This window comes from Hylobates moloch, unplaced genomic scaffold (genome assembly GCF_009828535.3).
Source record: "Hylobates moloch isolate HMO894 unplaced genomic scaffold, HMol_V3 SCAFFOLD_10, whole genome shotgun sequence".
Taxonomy (NCBI): domain Eukaryota; kingdom Metazoa; phylum Chordata; class Mammalia; order Primates; family Hylobatidae; genus Hylobates; species Hylobates moloch.
In genome coordinates this window covers 47,798,427-47,819,115 of record NW_026652285.1, presented here as the reverse complement: position 1 = coordinate 47,819,115, position 20,689 = coordinate 47,798,427, and the positions used below count along the sequence as shown (strand labels likewise).

At 41.8% G+C, this 20,689-nt stretch overlaps 1 protein-coding gene across 1 annotated transcript in view; it reads left to right on the top strand.

Moving 5' to 3' along the window:
- TRPM6 (transient receptor potential cation channel subfamily M member 6) overlaps positions 1–20,689 on the top strand; it is a 136,268-nt gene that overhangs the window by 61,768 nt on the left and 53,811 nt on the right. Inside the window, exons 18-22 of the mRNA XM_032164308.2 lie at positions 3,992–4,138; positions 8,006–8,134; positions 10,439–10,690; positions 13,698–13,872; positions 14,075–14,189. Of these exons, the coding sequence (XP_032020199.1) occupies positions 3,992–4,138; positions 8,006–8,134; positions 10,439–10,690; positions 13,698–13,872; positions 14,075–14,189 (818 nt within the window). The remainder of the gene's footprint in view (positions 1–3,991; positions 4,139–8,005; positions 8,135–10,438; positions 10,691–13,697; positions 13,873–14,074; positions 14,190–20,689) is intronic.

Here is a 20,689-nt window from a genome sequence, read left to right as displayed (position 1 = left end):
TAACCACAATCTTTCTTTTGCCTTTGAATTTAACTTAAGCAATAATTATTAATAAGCTGCTATGTTTTTAGAATTTTGCTAGGCATGGTGTAAGGGGTGGAGGCAGCACTTTTGATGGGGTAGATAAGATTTCATAACACTAATTAAGTAATGCAATTTATTAGTTGAGGAACATAATTTGCATTATGTATTATGGCAGGAAACTGAAGGCAGGTGATACATAGATGCTCTTTAGAGTATCACTGTGTTGTCTTCTTGTGGTAATAGTGGGTAATAATGAATATAAAGAAGGCACTTCTGGTAATTGGAGAAGGAAAGCCATTATTCTGGAGCTGAAGCTGTATAGCATCAAATACTGCATTTGCTCACTGAGGTTTTATAAAACTCCTTATTGAAATTCCTACAGGCAAAATAACTTTGCCATGTGAAATTTAGATCTTTTTAGCTGATAAGCTCGTAAAAACATGACCTCTGATGACATGAGTTTTCTTAGGACTAAATTATAGTAAGATGGCAGAATGGGTTAACCAACAGCAGAAGAAGACCCTTCCCATTAGGAGTCAGTAGGTGAGGATTAGGGGTTGGTGACAGTTTTATGATTGAGGTGGTGTTTGAACGTGACTTGAGGATGTGGAGAGGGAAAAGAGCATGTCAGTGGGAAGGAGACAATAAGCAGGGTCATGGAGTTGGGAAGTGGCAAGGCATATGTAAAGCATCGCAAATGGTATGGTTTGGCTGGAATTGAGGTTATGAGGGTTAGGTGACAAGCTGGGAGTACTTGTAGGAATGGCTGGAAAGTAGATTGAGGCTAGATCATGTAGATTCTTGTATATCCTGTGAAGGAGTATGATTTTTATTGTGTAAGTTACGGACAGCCAGTGAATGTGTATGCCAGAGTAGTGAGATGATCTGACTATTAGAGAAATTATTCTGCCTCCAGGGCATAGGATGGTTTAGCAAGAAGACTGGCTGGAAGCAGGGTGAACATAGGCCAGGGTAGCATAGCCATCCAGGTGAGAAATGATAAATCCTTTATTGAGAGTCAGTAGCAATGGACATGGAGAGGAAGAGGGCCTTTTAAACAAGGCCATATTGAAGGGACACAAGGATAACTGGAGAAGGAGTGGGTTCAGAAGGGGAAAGATGAGCTTGGTCTTAGACACAGTGAAATAATACTAAGAAAGTTGTATAACAAAATCTATTCTATCAGAACATCATTAAGTGGGAATGATGACTGCAAAACAGATATGGGGGAAGACTTATTGTTGTAGTTATAATTTTAATCTGTGTACCTGCTGGTATCAGATTACAATTAGAGAGAAAAAAGGAGTGTGGGGTGGTCAGGGGGTGTGGGGGGTGAGGGGAGCTATATATATGTAATAAAAGTTTTTCAAGCCAAATGTTTTTGTCTTTACCTTCTTCTCAGTAAAAAAAAAAAGTCTGAATTTACATTCTCAGGTTGTCTTCATCATAGCAATTGGTGTCTTTGAATTCAACTCAGAGACAGGCCCGATCAGCACTTTATAATCCACTCCAAACTGTCAAGAGCAATTAAGAGCTAATGAAACACTCCTAGAAAAATAATAAGAGAAGTTATTTAATAATAAAGTCATTACTTAAATTGCTTTCTGGGGTCTTTCTGATGTCATATTGACGTCATTAAAAGCTCATAAATGATCACTTTTCTAATTGGTTTTACGCCATTTTAATTCTAGGCTGGTTCAAACCTGCTAGGAACTGGGCCAATTCCTACATTTCTAAGTCACAATCCTAACCCCACTGCCCAAAGTGAAATAAATGACTGAATAATTAATCAGGCACTGATGATAACCCATCTAGATGCCCGAGGCCTTAAACATCACATTTTTTCTGCAATTATATGGACAACTCAAGCAAAATTTGACTCATTCCTTGGCTTAAAAAACTTTGCTAATGTTGCAGGTCTGACATTAAAGAGATAACTTTTGTGGCTAGGTTGCAAGAATGGACTAGTTTGAGAGGCAGCAGAGAACATTCCTTTCTTTTCAATATTACTTAAAAAAATTAAAAATTACATGTGTTTCCTATTAAAAAACTAAAACCACCTAGAAATCTACACAGTAGAGTGACATCGCTTTTGCTTTCCTTTCGCTACCCTTGTATTGCTGCTTCTTTTTTTTTTTTTTTTTTTTTTTCTTGAGACGGAGTCTCGCTCTGTCGCCCAGGCTGGAGTGCAGTGGTGCGATCTCGGCTCACTGCAAGCTCCGCCTCCCGGGTTCACGCCATTCTCCTGCCTCAGCCTCTCCGAGTAGCTGGGACTACAGGCGCCCGCCACCACGCCCGGCTAATTTTTTTTTTTTTTGTATTTTTAGTAGAGACGGGGTTTCACCGTGGTCTCGATCTCCTGACCTCGTGATCCGCCCACCTCGGCCTCCCAGAGTGCTGGGATTACAAGCGTGAGCCACCGCGCCCGGCCGTATTGCTGCTTCTTAAAGGTAGCCAGGCTATAAATGCTTCTTTTCTTTTCTTTTCTTGTCTTGTCTTGTCTTTTCTTTTCCTTTCTCTCTTTTCTTTTCTCTTTCTTTCCTTCCTCTTTTCAAAGCTCGTTCTGTGTGGGTGTTTGTGTAGTCACATTCAGGCAACTCCTGTTCTGCCTTACATATACTCATTGCTAATTCTCTACATGAGTTAATTCCCTTGGACTGACACATACCTTTTTGGTAGTTGATGAAAATCTGATCCTTTCCCCAGAAAAATGCATGTACAACACAAATACTTGCACATGGTTGCAGGGTGTTCAAGGAACTCTAGAAGCTCAGAGAGCACATGAACTGCAGACAAACAGACCCTCTGCTCTAAATCAGTGGGGATGCTATCGAAGGTCAGAATCCTAAAACTAATGCAGTGTCTGAATTTCCTATGACAAGGAATGGCCATGCATCATCAATGTATGCTCGATTTCTTATGTGTTAAGGAAATAATTGTATTGTTCATTACTGATTTCACAGGGATTTTATGAGTATCCTTAAGTTCCAAAATTCAAAAACGTACAAAAATTAGCCAGGTGTGGTGGCAGGTGACTGTGAGCCCAGCTACTTGGGAGGCTGAGGTATGAGAATCTCTTGAACCTGGGAGGCGGAGGTTGGTTGCAGTGAGCAGAGACCGGGCCAGTGCACTCCAGCCTGGGCGACGAGCAAGACTTCATCTCAAAAAAAAAAAGGATATTGGGAAAGAGATCAATTTTTAAATCCTTGGAACTATTCTTACTTTGGGTTTGATTACTACAGAGACAGCTTGCATTTCAGAAATACCTCATGCGTTTTACCTGGTCAATAATTTATACAATACATGCAGTTTTCTCTCCCTTCAAAGGTAAGATTATAATTTGGCATGTGGGTGCCCAATTATTATTATTATTATTATTATTATTAGTGGCAATCTGTCATGAGTCCGCCTCTCGGTTCAGCCTTCTCCCGCCTCAGCCTCCCGGGTGGGATACAGGCCCGCCACCATTTTTAGTAGAGACGGGGTTTCACCGTGGTCTCGATCTCCTGACCTTGTGATCCGCCCGCCTCGGCCTCCCAAAGTGCTGGGATTACAAGCATGAGCCACCGCGCCCGGCCCCCAATTATTATTATTATTATTTTTTTGAGACAGAGTCTCACTCTGTCACCCAGGCTGGAGTGCGGTGGCATGATATCAGCTCACTGTAACCTCTGCCTCCCAGGTTCAAGCGATTCTTTTGCCTCAGCCTCCCAAGTAGTTGGGATTACAGATATGTGCCACCACACTCTACTCATTTTTGTATTTTTAGTAGAGGCAGGGTTTTTCCATGTTGGCCAGGCTGGTCTTGAACTCCTGACCTCAGGTGATCTGCCCACGTTGGCCTCCCAAAGTGCTAGGATTACAGCTAATTAATTTCTAATATATTATTTATGATATTTTTTGGATGTTCATGCTTGTCACTATTTTAGTTAAGCTGCTGACAAGAAAATGATTGTTTGTTTTACAGAAAGATTATGATTTGGAAAAGGGCCATGATGAGAAACTGGATGAAAATCAGCATTTTGGTTTGGAAAGTGGGCACCAACACCTTCCATGGACCAGGAAAGTCTATGAGTTCTACAGTGCTCCAATTGTCAAGTTTTGGTTTTATACGGTTGGTCTCATTACAACAATGTATGTCGGATTAATGATGGTTGATAGCTAGTGATGATGTTGATAATATGCCTGATGTGCCACTTTGCAATAAAAATGTAGAAACCTAGTTAAAAAAAAGTGAGGGCATGACAAAGTAGGTAGCAAAGAGGACTGGAGGAAGGCAGGGAGAGGTTAGGGTGGAGCTCGCCTACTGTTTGGAGTTTGAGAACAAGCATTTTCTTCTCTCTTTGAGTGCTAAGAGTTAGCACTGTTATTGTGGGAAGATCTAACTGGCTTTGCCCTGTTGCTTAGCTTTGCTCCTGTCTCTAAAAACTCCTGAGCTAGAAATTTCCACAGAAAGAAACACTGGAATATTCTTTTCTTAACAGTGTGACTGTGGTTAAAACTCTCTCGGCGCTCCTATCAGAGTCCCTCAAGTATGTTGTTGCACATTCACAAAAGTGGTAAAACCTCACCATTTGAAGGGAGGCTAAGCGTTCAAAGATTTGTGGAGGCCGGGCGCGGTGGCTCACGCTTGTAATCCCAGCACTTTGGGAGGCCGAGGCGGGCGGATCACGAGGTCAGGAGATCGAGACCACGGTGAAACCCCGTCTCTACTAAAAACACAAAAAAATTAGCCGGGCGTGGTGGCGGGCGCCTGTAGTCCCAGCTACTCGGAGAGGCTGAGGCAGGAGAATGGCGTGAACCTGGGAGGCGGAGCTTGCAGTGAGCCGAGATCGCGCCACTGCACTCCAGCCTGGGCGACAGAGCGAGACTCCGTCTCAAAAAAAAAAAAAAAAAAAAGATTTGTGGAACAACCAAATTAATAGCAGTGTTTGTAGAATTAAGCAATAGGTGGGTGGATTCTTCTTAGAAAATCAGCAATTGAATCAGCTTTTTCTTTGTAAGAATGTGTTATATAGATAGAAAATGATGCAAGTGTTTGTTTTTTTTGCCTTCAGTAGTATATGTTTATAAATACAGAGAGAAAATGAAAAACTTTAGAAGCTGAACTGTGTGAACAAATACTAAATCTATTATGGATGTCAGAGCTACAGAGAAAGCATGAACTGTGCTTTAGATGTGTTTGGTGCTTTTCACATTTATTTCATAGAATTTTCTTTTCTTTTTTTTTTTTTATATTTTTTTCCATGACACAGCCCTCAGGAGATCTGAGAACATGTGCTTCCATAGCATTTATTTTTCTAATGCTTATCTATACTTAAATAGCTCATGGCCAAGAGTTTGTATGTCTAAAACATTTGAAGTGTGACTATAAAAGGATATTTATCTAAATGTGTTGTATTTCCAAATATTTACCTGGCCAACCACACACTTATTTCCTATACTTATTGAATAAGTACACAGCTGTGTATGATTTTTATCTGTTTCCAAAAATCACATCTGCTTTCAAACAATGAGGTTTTGCTATTTTTGTAATGTGCAACAACATATACGAAAGACTTTGACAGGAGTGCTGGGAGAGTTTTAACCATCGTCATACCATTGGGAAAAGTGTATTTAGGCATTTCTTCCCTTGGACATTTCTAGCTCAGGAGCTTTAAGAAACAGGAACAAAGCTAAGCAGTAGCACAAAACCAGCTAGATCTGCCCACCATGGTGTTTTTAATAATTGGAATGAAACAAAAAGAGTCAGAAGCAATACTGCCAATGTCCAGAGTGTTTAGTGCCTAATTTTACCTAGGTGTGAGTACTTTTGTTGCTTGTAGCCTTTGTGTGATGCCACTTTGGACTAAAGAGTAAGTGGACTTAACATAGCCTTTAGGAATCCAACCTGTTCTCAAGTAGAGGAATTGTGCTGCTTTCTCAATCTGAATATCTACCTACCGAATATGTTTGTAGTCTTTTGCTTATAAATCTTCCAGATTTGTATAGTCGTACACTATACATATTAGAAAGAAAGTTATGGCTGAGGGTAACCTGAGGTTCAGGTCATTCAATTGAATTTTACTGAGAGCTAACTGCTGTCTTTAAGACATAGTATACTAGGCAGCAGAGGGGGCGGTGAGAAGAAGACATTGCCAAACACCAATATTGACCTCAAACAGCTTACAGTTATGTAGGGGAGACCATTAATGTACTTAAATGAGTCCAGTATAAGGAATCAGTATAAGGAGATAACAAAATACAAATAATAAAATATATACAGACAAAAGGGCTAAGGTCTGAACCTCAGAGTAAAAGTTAAGAAGTAAATTGTCTAGCCATGCTTAAACCAATGACAAAAAACTTAAATGCTTGATAGAACAAATTAAGTTAAAGTGTGTCCCTAAGGAGTCATCAAAAAAACTCAGACTTTGAGATATAGACCAAGAGAAGTATAGAATTATTGAAATTTACCTTTACTTTCTTATATGCTTCTCTTCTACACCTCCTTAAATCATAGGCAGTAATATCCATTATGACTGCCTAAAAGACCACCTATTGTCAGTAATACCATTCTTATATAGTTAGAAATGGTTTAAGCTATTCTCTATGTTATCTGTGCAGAACTAAAGTTAGAAGCAGACTTATCCATTTAGGTAGATAAAAATATATGAGAAATAGGGATCAAGGTTAAAATAATATGACTTTTGTGAGAATGAACACACACACACACACACACACACACATTTTTCTCTCAACTGATTTTTTTTTTTTTTTTTTTGAAATGGAGTCTTGCTCTGTCACCCAGGCTGGAGTGCAATGGTGCGATCTCGGCTCACTACAACCTCGGCCTTCTGGGTTCAAGAGATTCTCTTGCCTCATCCTCCTGAATAACTGGGATTACAGGTGCACACCACCATGCCCAGCTAATTTTTTGTATTTTTAGTAGAGACAGGGTTTCACCATGTTGGCCAGGTCAGTCTCGAACTCCTAACCTCAGGTGATCCGCCCGCCTTGGCCTCCCAAAGGGCTGGGATTATAGGCATGAGCCACCGCATCCAGCCGATACAAGGTTTTTAAATGCAAGTATTGATCAGTGAGCACTGTGTGTTGTCTCTGAGGCTATTTAGAGGACTACAGTCTCATACATTGTTGATAATAGTGTAAATTGGTAAAGCCTTTCTGTCAGAAAATTTAGTAATATTTGTCACAATTTTCAATGTGCGTGGACAGATATTCTGCTTCTGGGACTATATCTTAAGAAGATAAGAATATTACATAAGATTACAAAGCTATTAACCACTATGTATCTATATGTGTGATTACTATGTCTTAATTCTTTCAAGACTTTGGAAATCTAGGCATACATATATATACACAGTAATTAGACAAACATTTATTGAATGTCTATCATGTGTCAGGCAGAGTGCTGAGTGCTGAGTGCTGAAGATATAAATATTGACAAACTCCTTAATTAAAAGGGCTCACAGTTGGACACAACTTTTCTATTAAACAGATTATTTTAATCAACATAAAATAGAACTCCCAGCAGTGGTAAAGGCCACAGTTCATTGTATTTGAAAATAAGCATCTATTGCCACTGCGGATCTGGCATGCTTCACACATGTTTTCTTTCTGTGTTTAAGATGGAGGGGAAGACCTGTGATTCCTCCTGGGCTTGCTGTTAGCTTGCCAGTGCCCCTGTTGGTTGTGCAGGGTCCTGGAAATGCCAGTCACGAGCCAGCAGAACGACACAATGTGCCCTTCCATGCATCTGAGAACAGTGATTTCATTCCTGCCTCTAAATCCTAGACTAGAACACCATGGATTGTTGTGCTTTCCTTGATAGTAGGTCATCAATAACCCGAAGGTGGTCCTAGTTCCGTGTTCGTGTTATCGTGTTGAAGTTCATGCCTGGGTTTCTGCTCCATCTGCGTCTCCTTGGCATGCTCCATGCTTGCTCTCACTCACATCTGGGGAATGTGTGTCCCCCTCACAGATGGCGTATTTGGCATTCCTCATGCTGTTCACTTACACCGTGTTGGTGGAGATGCAGCCCCAGCCCAGCGTGCAGGAGTGGCTTGTTAGCATTTACATCTTCACCAGTGCTATTGAGGTGGTCAGGGAGGTGAGTTATGCCATCTACCTTTATCTTCTGCATATGTCCTCAGCTTCTGTAGGTATCCACTAAAAGACTCCTTGGCTCTGGTGATGAAAATGGACATATCAAGGGCGGGGGAAGACAGGACACACTGACCTTGACTTACATGCTGCATAAAGGTTATTTGGGGGAGAATCCTTGATTCCAGCCCTTTATCCTTATCAGCTGCTTTCTGCTGGTTGGTGCACTTTGGAAGCAGTTATCTTTGAATTGGATGTCTTGGTGTGTTTACCAATCCTAAAGGATAGATGATGCCATAGAATTGTATTAAACCCTCCAACTATTTGATTTCCCTGAGTTTTTTTTTTTTTTTTTTTTTGGTGGGGTTGATTTTTGTTGCCTTGCATTATTTTCATATTATCAGTTTCATCTAATGAGTGGCATAAATGGCGAAGTTGTGCAATATGTAAGGAATACGTTTATAGCTTTTGAAAGCTCCTACCAAACACTTTGAAAATTGAAGCTGGAAATCTCTCTGAGGCAAATAATCCAAGAAGCAAAAAAACAAAACTTTTAAAAATGTCTAGTTCATAGTGAGTTACTTTAAAAAAAAAAAAAGGGGGCCGGGCATGGTGGCTTATGCTTGTAATCCCAGCACTTTGGGAGGCCAAGGCAGGCAGATCACGAGGTCAGGAGATCAAGACCATCTTGGCTAACATGGTGAAAACCTGTCTCTACTAAAAATACAAAAATTAGCCGGGCATGGTGGCACGCACCTGTAATCCCAGCTACTTGGGAGGTTAAAGCAGGAGAATTGCTTGAATCCAGGCGGTGGAGGTTGCAGTGAGCCAAGATCGCGCCACTGCACTCCAGCCTGTGTGACAGAGCGAGACTCCATCTCAAACAAAAACAAAAACAAAAACTAGCATTCTTATCAGTTATAACTGCAATCATAAATATTTGTGACTCAGACTGTTTTAGATGTCAATGTATGTCTCTGTGTCTGTGTATTTACCTATATTTATTTTGTCCTAGAGGTAATATAACCAACATTATATACTTATACTCTTTGTAATTATATCTATGTTGCCTGCTAATTCCTATGTGGAGTTTATAGATTATAGAAAGTAAGTCAGGAGAGAAACAGATAGTTATCTGAATTGTACCATTTTTTTTTTTAATGCTTCAGGGAAAATTAGTGTACTATTTTACACTTCTGTTTGTCTGATGTGGTGTTTCAGGGGTATTTTCTTATCTTAGTGAGTTCCAATATCACATTCTTTTTTTTCTTTTTTTTTTTCTTTTGAGATGGAGCCTTGCTCTGTCACCCAGGCTGGAGTGCAGTGGTGAGATCTTGGCTCACTGCAACCTCTGCCTCCCAGGTTCAGGCAATTCTCCTGCTTAGCCTCTGGAGTAGCTGGGATTACAGGTGCCTGCCACCACACCCAACTAATTTTTGTATTTTTAGCAGAGACAGGTTTTCACAATGTTGGCCAGGCTGGTCTTGAACTCCTGATCTCAAGTGATCCACCTGCCTCGGCCTCCCAAAGTGTTGGGATTACAGGCTTGAGCCATTGCACCCGGCCTAATTTTTGTATTTTTAGTAGAGATGGGGTTTCACCATGTTGGCCAGGCTGGTCTCGAACTCCTGACCTCAAGTGATCCGCCTGCCTCAGCCTCCCAAAGTGTTGGGATTACAGGCTTGAGCCATTGCACCCGGCCTAATTTTTGTATTTTTAGTAGAGACGGGGTTTCACCATGTTGGCCAGGCTGGTCTCGAACTCCTGACCTCAAGTGATCTGCCTGCCTCAGCCTCCCAAAGTGTTGGGATTACAGATGTGAGCCACTGCACCCGGCCCGATATCATATTCTTAGTAGTTTGTCAACAACTCACTAAATAGCAGTAGTCGGACTGGATTACAGGTTTCCTTGCTCCATCCAGTGTTCTTTGCACCCTGCTGTGCCTCCTGAAATGAAATCGTAGCTATACAGATCCACTGCAGTATTGAGTTTTAAAATGTCTTGGTGTTTTCTCATGCTATTTCAGGATTATTGAAAGCTAGAAAAAGTGCTTTCTATTTTTTTTGACTTCTAGTTGGAGTTTCAAGTGACAATCTAGTATTATCAAATGAATTAAATTATATCTTTACAGCATTGTTTAAATAATTCATTACTGATGATAACTTAAGTCTCTGAAATCTGCGAGTGATTTAAGGTTTGGCTGGTTTTAGATTACTCTTTCAGTGAATGGTTTGTGTATTTAAGAAGATCATATTGATGGAATTCTTTGGTTGTACCTCCTTTTTAAAGTTTCCTTCTTCCATCTTTTAGATCTGTATTTCAGAACCTGGGAAGTTTACTCAAAAGGTGAAGGTATGGATTAGTGAGTACTGGAACTTAACAGAAACCGTGGCCATTGGCCTGTTTTCAGTTGGCTTCGTCCTTCGATGGGGTGACCCTCCTTTTCACACAGCGGGAAGACTGATCTACTGCATAGACATCATATTCTGGTTCTCACGGCTCCTGGACTTCTTTGCTGTGAATCAACATGCAGGTCCATATGTGACCATGATTGCAAAAATGGTGAGTACAGTCTAGTTTTATATCCTGGTATTCTTTTTTAAAATCATTTTTAGCCGGGCGTGGTGGCTCACACGTGTAATCCCAGCACTTTGGGAGGCCGAGGCGGGCGGATCACAAGGTCAGGAGATCAAGACCATCCTGGCTAACAGGGTGAAACTCTGTCTCTATTAAAAATACAAAAAATTAGCCAGGCGTGGTGGTGGGCACCTGTAGTCCCAGCTACTCGGGAGGCTGAGGCGGGAGAATAGTGTGAACCCAGAAGGCAGAGCTTGCAGTGAGCTGAGATCGCGCCACTGCACTCCAGCCTGGGTGACAGAGTGAGACTCTGTCTCAAATAAAAAAAAATTCTTGTGGGTACATAAGTAAGTGTATGTATTTATGGGGTATATGGAATATTTTGATACAGGCATACAATGCATAATAATCACATCAGGGTAAATGGGGTATTCATCACCTTGAGCATTAATCTTTTGTGTTACAAACAACTCACTTATACTCTTTCAGTTATTTTTAAATGTACAATTAATTATTATTAACTATAGTAACCCTGTTGTTCTAGTGTTCTTTGTAAAGATGCTATGTTGTGCAGGCTAGATTTGAACTGTTGGGCTCAAGGGATCCTCCCATCTCAGCCTCCCGAGTAGCTGGGACTATAGGCATGCACCACCATGCCTGGCTTCTTTTTAATGGTTCTTCATGGTTTATATCCGATAGTTTAACTTTGAAATTATTATTATTATTATTATCATCATTATGTGAGACAGGGTCTCGCTCTGTCACCTAGGCTGGAGTGCAGTGGTGCGATCATGGCTCACTGCAGCCTCACCCTCCCAGGCTCAAGAAATCCTCAACCACCTGAGTAACTGGGACCACAGGCACACACCATTATGCCAAGCTAATTATTTTTTGTTATTTATATAGACAGGGTCCCACTAGGTTGCCCAGGCTGATCTCAAACTCCTGAGCTCAAATGATCCTCCTGCCTCAGCCTCTCAAAGTGCTGGGATTACAGGCATGAGCCATTGTGCCTTGCCATTTTGGAATTATTTATAGAAGCACAGCGAGCAAGATCATGCCACCACTGCCTTCCATATAACCACAAACTAGTATTAGCAAATGACCTTGGATAGTATATTGCACAGTTAGTTGATTGGGACACTCAGCTTACCCTTTTGATTAGGACCAGATGTTATGGGATTGAGTCAAATCTCTCTCTGAGCACAGTAATTTCCGAGGACCAGATTCAGGTGAGGCTACCACCAATGATATTTTCTGCTAAAATATCCGTTTATTCTTATATCACTCACTGACTCTCCCCTACCAGCACACTCTTAAATTGTGCTTACTATAGGCCACACACTGTTCTAGGTACTTGGTATATATTAACTCGTTTAATCTTAGCAACAACTTCAGGAGATAGGTAGTGTTACACACATTTACATACAAGGAAATGGAGGTTAAGTAAATTCCTCAAAGGAATATAAGGGGAGGCAGGATTCAAAATTGGGCCACCTAGCTCTAGTCTGTCATCTGAGCTTGCCGTACAGTTGTGTCAGCTTTTTCTTTTTTTCTTTTTCTTTCTTTTTTTTTTTTTTTTCTGCGATGGAGTCTTGCTCTGTTGTCCAGGCTGGAGTGCAGTGGCACGATCTCCACTCACTGCAGCCTCTGCTTCCTGCATTCAAGCGATTCTCCTGCCTCAGCTTCCCGAGTAGCCTATAGTAGGGACTACAGGTGCTTGCCACTATGCCCAGCTAATTTTTTTATATTTTAGTAGAGACGGGGTTTCACCATGTTGGCCAGGCTAGTCTCAAACTCTTGACCTCAAGTGATCTGCTTGCCTCAGCCTCCCAAAGTGCTGGGATTACAGGCGTGAGTACTGAGCGTGGCCGGCTTTTTCCATCTAGCTGTTCAGAAGGACCTAAGACCTATGCTTTAATAAGTACAGTGTCTCAAGATCATCTTTGGCTTTTCTTTCTAGAATACTTACTGGCAGTGAAGGGGCAAGTTCTGGAGAATGAAGGGTAGTGCTAAGACAAACAAAGGGGACAGAAAAGAGACAACTTCCAAGACTCCAAAGGTTTTTCCTATTTGACATTTTTCTCTTAGACCAGAAATGTTTTCTCTTGTCTTGGTGACGTTAGTATTTATGAGATAGGCTATGCCGAGATAACCAATATATTTCAGTGACTTAGCACAAGGGTATTTCTGCCTAGTGCAAGGTTTGGTGAGTGCTCATGGCGGCTGTCCTCTATGCAGTGACTCAGGGATCTGGGATCCCTTTGTCTTGTGACATAGCTATGTGAACATTTAGCTCCTAAGGTCTATGGTAGAGAGTGAGTGGGATGGAGAAAGTCTAATGGCTTTTAATTGCTCTGGACAAGAAGCGCCCAAGTCACCATCAAACCACAGCCCACTGGCTGGAATAGGTTTCACAGCCCCAGCCTAGTGGAAGGAAAGCTAAGAGATGTAGAGTAGCTCTTGAAATACTGATGGGAATTGTAGTGAATGCTCTCTCTGTTACAGTAAACTAATGGATTGAGTTGATGTACATTTAGTAGATGGAATTAAACTGGCTTGATCAATTTCTTAGACCCTAATCAATTCCTGAAGACAATTATGGGAATAAGGTGCCATTGGACTAATTCAACAATACCCTATTTTTTTATTTTTTATTTTCCTAACTTATGGTCCAACTGGGGGCAAAGTTGGATATTAGCTAATCAAAAAGTGTCCACAATTCATTACTGCTTAAACAAAGAAGCACAAATTCTCTCCTCTCAGCACATTTATATTATTCCATAGACCACGTTGACTTGAAATGCATACTGTGTGAGAAAACAAAAGAGTTTAGCCAAAGAAAGTCTAGCTGTTCATGGACAAGGGTGTTTTAGTCAATGACTAGACAATCTTATTATTTGCAGGTATAATTATGATGGCTGCTGGTGTTTGGTTTCTTTTGAACTTCAAATCTGTGGTAAAATTCTGGTTGTGCTATGCTCTTTTGCAGACAGCAAACATGTTCTATATTGTGATCATCATGGCCATAGTCCTGCTGAGCTTTGGAGTGGCACGCAAGGCCATCCTTTCGCCAAAGGAACCACCATCTTGGAGTCTAGCTCGAGATATTGTATTTGAGCCATACTGGATGATATACGGAGAAGTCTATGCTGGAGACATAGATGGTGTGTATGGGATTTTACCATCATGCGGAAATTGTGCCTTCATAGTTAACAAGAGTAAAGTAAATCTGAAAAACAATCATCTAAATCTTAAGAATGTTTGAATTTATGGTATTCTGTGCAGTTAATTTGCTAAATGTTTGTCTAGAGTGGCAGGACTGTGATTCATCTTATCTTTCATTCTTTTAAAATTCTTTATTTGTAGTTTGTTCAAGCCAGCCATCCTGCCCTCCTGGTTCTTTTCTTACTCCATTCTTGCAAGCTGTCTACCTCTTCGTGCAATATATCATCATGGTGAACCTGTTGATTGCTTTCTTCAAGTAGGTTATTTCAATTAAGTATGATTATTTTATTTAAATAAGAAATGTGGGCAGATATGTTGAGTAGATTCACATGTACTTTGAGTATGTAACCTTTTATATTTGTGTGTTCTATGTTTTATTATTATTGTTTTGAAATATGCACATAAAACTACTGGTAAGAAGGGTGTGGAGCATGGGAAACAGTGAAATAATAAATGTAGTCATCCATCATTATCTGCGGAGGACTTGTTCTAGGACACCCTGGAGATACCAAACTCTGTGGATGCTCCAGTCCCTTATAGAAAATGGTGTAGTATTTCATATAACCTATGCACATCCTCCTGTATACTTTAAAACATCTCTAAATTCTCTATAATACCTAATATAGTATTAATGCAATGTAAATGGTTGCTATACTGTATTGTTGAGGGAATAATGACAAAGATAAAATGTCTCTGCATGTTCAGCACAGACACAATCATCCTTTTCTTTTCCCTGCATGTTCAGCACAAACACAATCATCCTTTTCTTTTCCCCAAATATTTTCGATCTGTGGTTGTTTGAATCCACAGATGCAGAACCCACAGATATGGAGGACTGACTGTGGAGGGAAAGTACAATGTAACAACATCAGAATGCAAGGAGATCTTGAGTTTTGATTAGGCAGTAAGTTCGAATTATGAAAGGATAGCAAGTGATGGAATTGCAAGTTGGCTAAGGAGTTCTTGGTATGCTTTCTTCACTTGCTCCCAGCTTCCCCTGTTCTGTTTTCTCTCTTTCTCTCTCTCTCTCTCTTTCTTCCTTTCCTCTCCTCTCCTCTCCTCTCTTCTTTTCTTTTCCTTTCTTTCTTTTTCTTCTTTTTTTTTTTTTGAGATAGAGTCTCGCTGTGTTACCCAGGCTGGAGTGCAGTGGGTGTGACCCCGGCTCACCGCAACCTCTGCCTCCTGGGTTCAAGCAATTCTCCTGCCTCAGCCTCCCAAGTAGATGGGATTACAGGCACCTGCCACCACGCCTGGCTAATTTTTGTATTTTTAGTAGAGATGGGGTTTCACCATGTTGACCAGGCTGGTCTCAAACTCCTGACTGCAAGTGATCCACCTGCCTCTGCCTTCCTAAGTGCTGGGATTATAGGAATGAGCCACTGTGCCAGGCCCTCTGTTTTCTTCTCTGTCACTTCTCACTACTTCTCAATCTTCTGTTCTGGATCATCTTCTCCCCAACCTTTTAACATTGGAATGTCCCTGAGCCCGGACCTGCCTCTTTATTTATGCTTTTTGTGATCTCTTTCAGTTTCCTGTATATCCTGAGCACACCCAATTTATATCTCCAGCCAAGCTCCCTTTTTTTTTTTTTTGAGACGGAGTCTCGCTCTGTCGCCCAGGCTGGAGTGCAGTGACGCAATCTCAGCTCACTGCAAGCTCCGCCTCCTGGGTTCACGCCATTCTCCTGCCTCAGCCTCTCCGAGTAGCTGGGACTACAGGCGCCCGCCACCACGCCCGGCTAATTTTTTGTATTTTTAATAGAGACGGGGTTTCACCGTGGTCTCAATCTCCTGACCTCGTGATCCGCCTGCCTCGGCCTCCCAAAGTGCTGGGATTACAAGCGTGAGCCACCGCGCCCAGCCTATTTATACTGTTTAATGTAGTCTTTCCCAAATCTGCGAGGAAGAACATGAGTTTTTGTTGATGTTCCAGCTTTTCAATTGTTTACACCAAAAACTAAGTAGTCATTCTTACTTTTTCTCTACTCTACACCGTGATTCTGTACATGGAGTCATTCTTAAGGTTTCTTGAACCTCTACCTCTAAACTCTCAGGAACTTCTGTTAACTCAACCTTCAAATAGGTAACTGATTTAACGACCTCTCACTACCCCACTGTTACCACAGAGCCTCTAATTTATCTCTCTGCTTCTGTCTTTGACTCCCTATATTCTTTTCTCAACACAGTAGTCCAAATGACCCTTTAAAAGCAGACATCAGAGGATATTACTCTTCTGCTCCAAACTCTTCAGTGGCTCCCATTTTACTTCTGGGTAAAAGTTTAAGTCACTACAATGACTTATATGGCCCCATGTGAGTTGGCTTTCCTGTCACTTCTTTTTTTTTTTTTTTTTTGAGACAGAATTTCACTTTTGTCACCCAGGCTAGAGTGCAATGGTGCGATCTCAGCTCACTGCAACCTCTGCCTCCCAGGTTCAAGCAGGTGTCCTACCTCAGCCTCCCGAGTAGCTGGCATTGCAGGTGTGTGCCACACACTTGGCTAATTTTTGTATTTTTAGTAGAGACAGGGTTTCACCCTGTTGGCCAGGCTGGTCTCAAATTCCTGCACCCGCCTTGGCCTCCCAAAGTGCTGGGATTACAGGTGTGAGCCACCATGCCTGGCCCCTGTCACTTTTTTTTTTTTTTGAGTCTGTCTCTGTTGCCCAGGCTGGAACGCAGTGGTGTGATCTCGGCTCACTACAACCTTTGCCTCCCAGGTTCAAGTGATTCTTCTGCCTCAGCCTCCCGAGTAGCTGGGACTACAGGTGCGTGCCACCACACCCAGCTAATTTTTGTATTTTTAGTTGAGACAGGGTTTCACCATATTGGCCAGGCTGGTCTTGAACTCCTGACTTCGTGATCCGCCCGCCTTGGCCTCCCAAAGTGCTGGGATTACAGGTGTGAGCCACTGCGCTCAGCCGTCACTTCTTAAATCATGCATCACACTACTCTTCCCTGACCCATTCGTCTCCAACCACGTTGGCCCCTCAGTTTTTCAGACCACACAGGTGCCTTTGCACTTGCTATTCCCTCTGCCTAGAATGCTCTTCCTGCAGCTACCAGTATGGCCCACTTCCTCACCTCTTCTCTTCTTGCTCAGAAGCAAGCAATTTACCTCAAACACTGAAAAGAGTGCCTGACACGTATTTGTTTCCTAGACAAAAGAAACCAAGTGAAGTAATAGGAAGAAACTCATATTTTCTAGATGCCTTTTAACTATCAGGCACTGTGCTAGGTATTTGATTCCTTGCTTATCTTACTAAAGAGGAAAAGATAAGAAAAGGGAAAATCAATTTGTGCAGTATAAGTAACGAAAGTAGGGAAGACGGGTTGAGAGTCAGCAAAGTAAATCAAAATTCTTAAAAAAAAAAAAGTGACTGCTTTGTTGTTACCTATATATGGGGAAGACATACCTTCCTGCTTCTTATATGATAGTCATCATCTCTCTTAGCCCAACCATTTTAGGAACTTGGAATATTTGCTGGTGTTTAGTTATAATAGCTATTTTTATATATCAAATAATAAAAGGGTCTGAGTTTTTTGGGGGGGGCATTGGGGGACACAGGGATTCACTCTGTCACTCAGGCTGGAGTGGTGCAGTGGTGTGATCTCAGTTCACTGCAACCTCCGCCTCCCTGGTTCAAGCGGTCATCCCACCTCAGCCTCCCGAGTAGCTGGGACTACAGGTGCATGCCACCATGCCCAGCTAAATTTTGTATTTTTGGTAGACATGGGGTTTCGCCATGTTGCCCAGGATGGTAGTCTGAGATTTTTGTTTATTAAAAATGTCCAGTGTCTCACTGCCCGTTTGCTCTCAGGGGAATGGCTCGCACCCCGCATCTTAGCCCCAGGAAGGTAAGTGGGGGCTGGTGATGGGATGGCGTCATGCTCCTGCTGTGGGCTCTTTGGACTCTTTGGGAAGGAGTGTCTCTCAGTCAGGTGGTGCGCTCCCCATCATTAGGGGTGTACACTCGAGGTTGGGTGAACACCTGCTGGTCATGGTACCCAGTGAGTCTTGCCCAAGCAGGCAGCTGGACAGAGGCCCTTCTGGGTCTTGGAGTCCAAAGAACTGCAGAGCAGCCCAAGGTGTGTGGGTCAATTTTGAATGGGAGCCAAGTCTGGGAGCCCATGTGCGTCATGTTTGGGTCTGGTTGGCTTGGCCACCACTGAAAGAAGAGATAAGTACGGGCTCCTGGTACCTGCAGATCTCCTGCAAATGGCCCAGACAACAGGCTTGAAGCCACCTTTCCCCTCCAGGGGACTGACCCTGCCCTAATGGCTGCAGTGGCATCTAAGGATCAGTGGAACATTGCTTTGAGAACTCTCCTGCCTGTTAGGAGGCAGTACAAAGCTGGTGCCCCCTGAGCCAACATGGCACTGGGATGGCATTTTAGGACAGAACTCTGTAGGTGACAGTCACATCTCAAACATAGTAACTGATTTTAAAAGCCAGCAGCAGCAAAGCCATATACCTGAGTACAGGTGGCAGTTGCAGAGAGCCATGGGCTGGAGAGGGTCAGATGGGGCCTCCCACAGGGGGATCCTGTGGGGGCTGCAGCTCAGAGTGACTCCCAGCTCTGTCACTAGCAGGGTGACCCCTTCCTTCTGGAGCCTTAGCTCTGAAAGCCCCTGGTGGAGGTGCCCTTTCGATGCCCCCGTTCCATTTCAAAAGCTCTGATTCTCGATCTTGAAGCCAAATGCGGCACGAACACTCGGCTTCAGTTTCCACTGGGACAGATGGAGTTCTCCTTTCTAGCCCCAGCCCAGGAGGCCAAGCCCATCCTGGCATCAGAACATGCTGAGCACATTTTGTAGGGTGGCACCTTTTTATCCAAGTTACTAGCTACACATCAGTGTTTAAAGAGAAAAAAAGTGACCTTTCATTTTTTTTTCTTGAAACTTGAGGAAACAGGATACATAACTACTGATTTGTTTTTTCTTAAAGAAAACTAAATGCATGACTGCCGAGTGCTAGAGGTGTGTATTTTTCCTACTGTGGGGGGAAAGTATTTGTGCTGCTTTTTGGAGATGGACTGGGATGTCTGGTTTCTGTCCCCAGGCCTGGCAGCTACGTCTATTTTCTGTAGAAGGTGCTACAGTGAGATCCGGAGCCACCCCTTCCTGCCCTGGCACTGTTTAGAGCTGGGAGCCTATGGACTCTCAGCCTGTTTCTACCTTCTATTCAACCACTCTGATGTGGGGAGACAAAAAGAACTATAACTTTTTGATAGTGTGGTAGAAACATTGATTTGAACTATTTTAGTAGAAGGAGTAACAGACAAGACTGTGATAGTGTATACTTTGAGCTAGATAAATAAAGGCCTCTTTGTGAGCCTCCTGGCCAACAACAACAACAACAACAACAACAACAACAACAGCAACAGCAACAAATGTCCAGTGTCAAAAAAGAAGTTGAGAAATCCTCGCATAGGACAAATTTCTCATGTTAGAGGTGAACACACTGAAAACCATACAAACTGACAAACCCCAGATCTGACTACTTGTCCAGGAGCCGGTTACAGACAATTCTTTATAAAATAATTGAAAAAAACAAAAACCAACCAACCAAAAAAAATTAAATACACTGTGAAGGTCGCCACCTGCTGGTGGAAGGCTGTTGTCACGTTGGAGTGAAACTACTATTAATAGCATGTGCAACCCTAGAGTTTCTCACTCATTGACCAGGCCCCAAAAATGTGCGTTTCTGACATGTTCTCAGGTGATGTTGCTGCTGCTGGTTCAGAAAACATGCTTGAGAACTACTGATATAACCAAGTCATCTATGTTTCAATCACCTTCTGTATGGATTCTGAGAAACTTCTATTCTTACCCAAAGATGGCTTTCTCCAGGATAATCCTGATTCCTTTTCTTTATCACTGTTCAGGTTTAGGGTTATCTGTGTTTTTATTTGCTAAATTTGGCTACCTTCCTCAAGTTCTACTCTGCTATCTTCCTCTAAAGAAACTAAAATTTTGACACTGCAAGAAGAAGAATTGTTTTAAAAAGAAACTAAATTTTGTTAGTCTATGCAAAATATTAAGATGGACATTTTATTGTGTTCCTCTTATATCATATTATATACTTAAAGTTAAGTAGTTAAGGATGATATATTGTTTCAGAATAACTGTACTTCCAATCATTACCCCCATGGCAAGTTCTATAATATCAACATTCACCATCCTATCTCCATGTTACAACTACAAAGTGACCTACCAATAAGGAGTTACTTTTATTGTAAAGTTAATCTAAATAATTTGTCTGGATTTTAATAGAAGCTCTGCTTTTTGATTTAAGATGAATTGATTCTTCTTCCATTTCTCCATTAACACTGTTCTGTTTGCACGTTTTAACTGGGATTTTTCTAGCAGTTCTCCCATTTGACATTAGGTAGATGATACAGAGGAACATTAAAGCTGTTTCCCATAAACGATGAATTATGGACTGAAAAAGACCTTCTTATGTGAGAAGAGATGGTGACTTGAGAATAGTGTTGAGTTCCAGAATGGATTTTCTGTTCGTTACACTGAAAATGTTGGCATTTTCTTTTCTCTGATTGTAATGTCTGCCTTTTGCTTGTTATTCTGATTAGCATGTTTCATTGTAGAAGGTAGCTAATATATTTTGTTTGGTGGAAGAAAAATCATAAACACATGGATAGTATTTATATTGGGTAACTGCCGGTAATGTCAGGTGAGCCAGTCATAAATGTTGGAAGATATAGAATCTGTTACCTTTCAAGATTTCATATTAAAACATT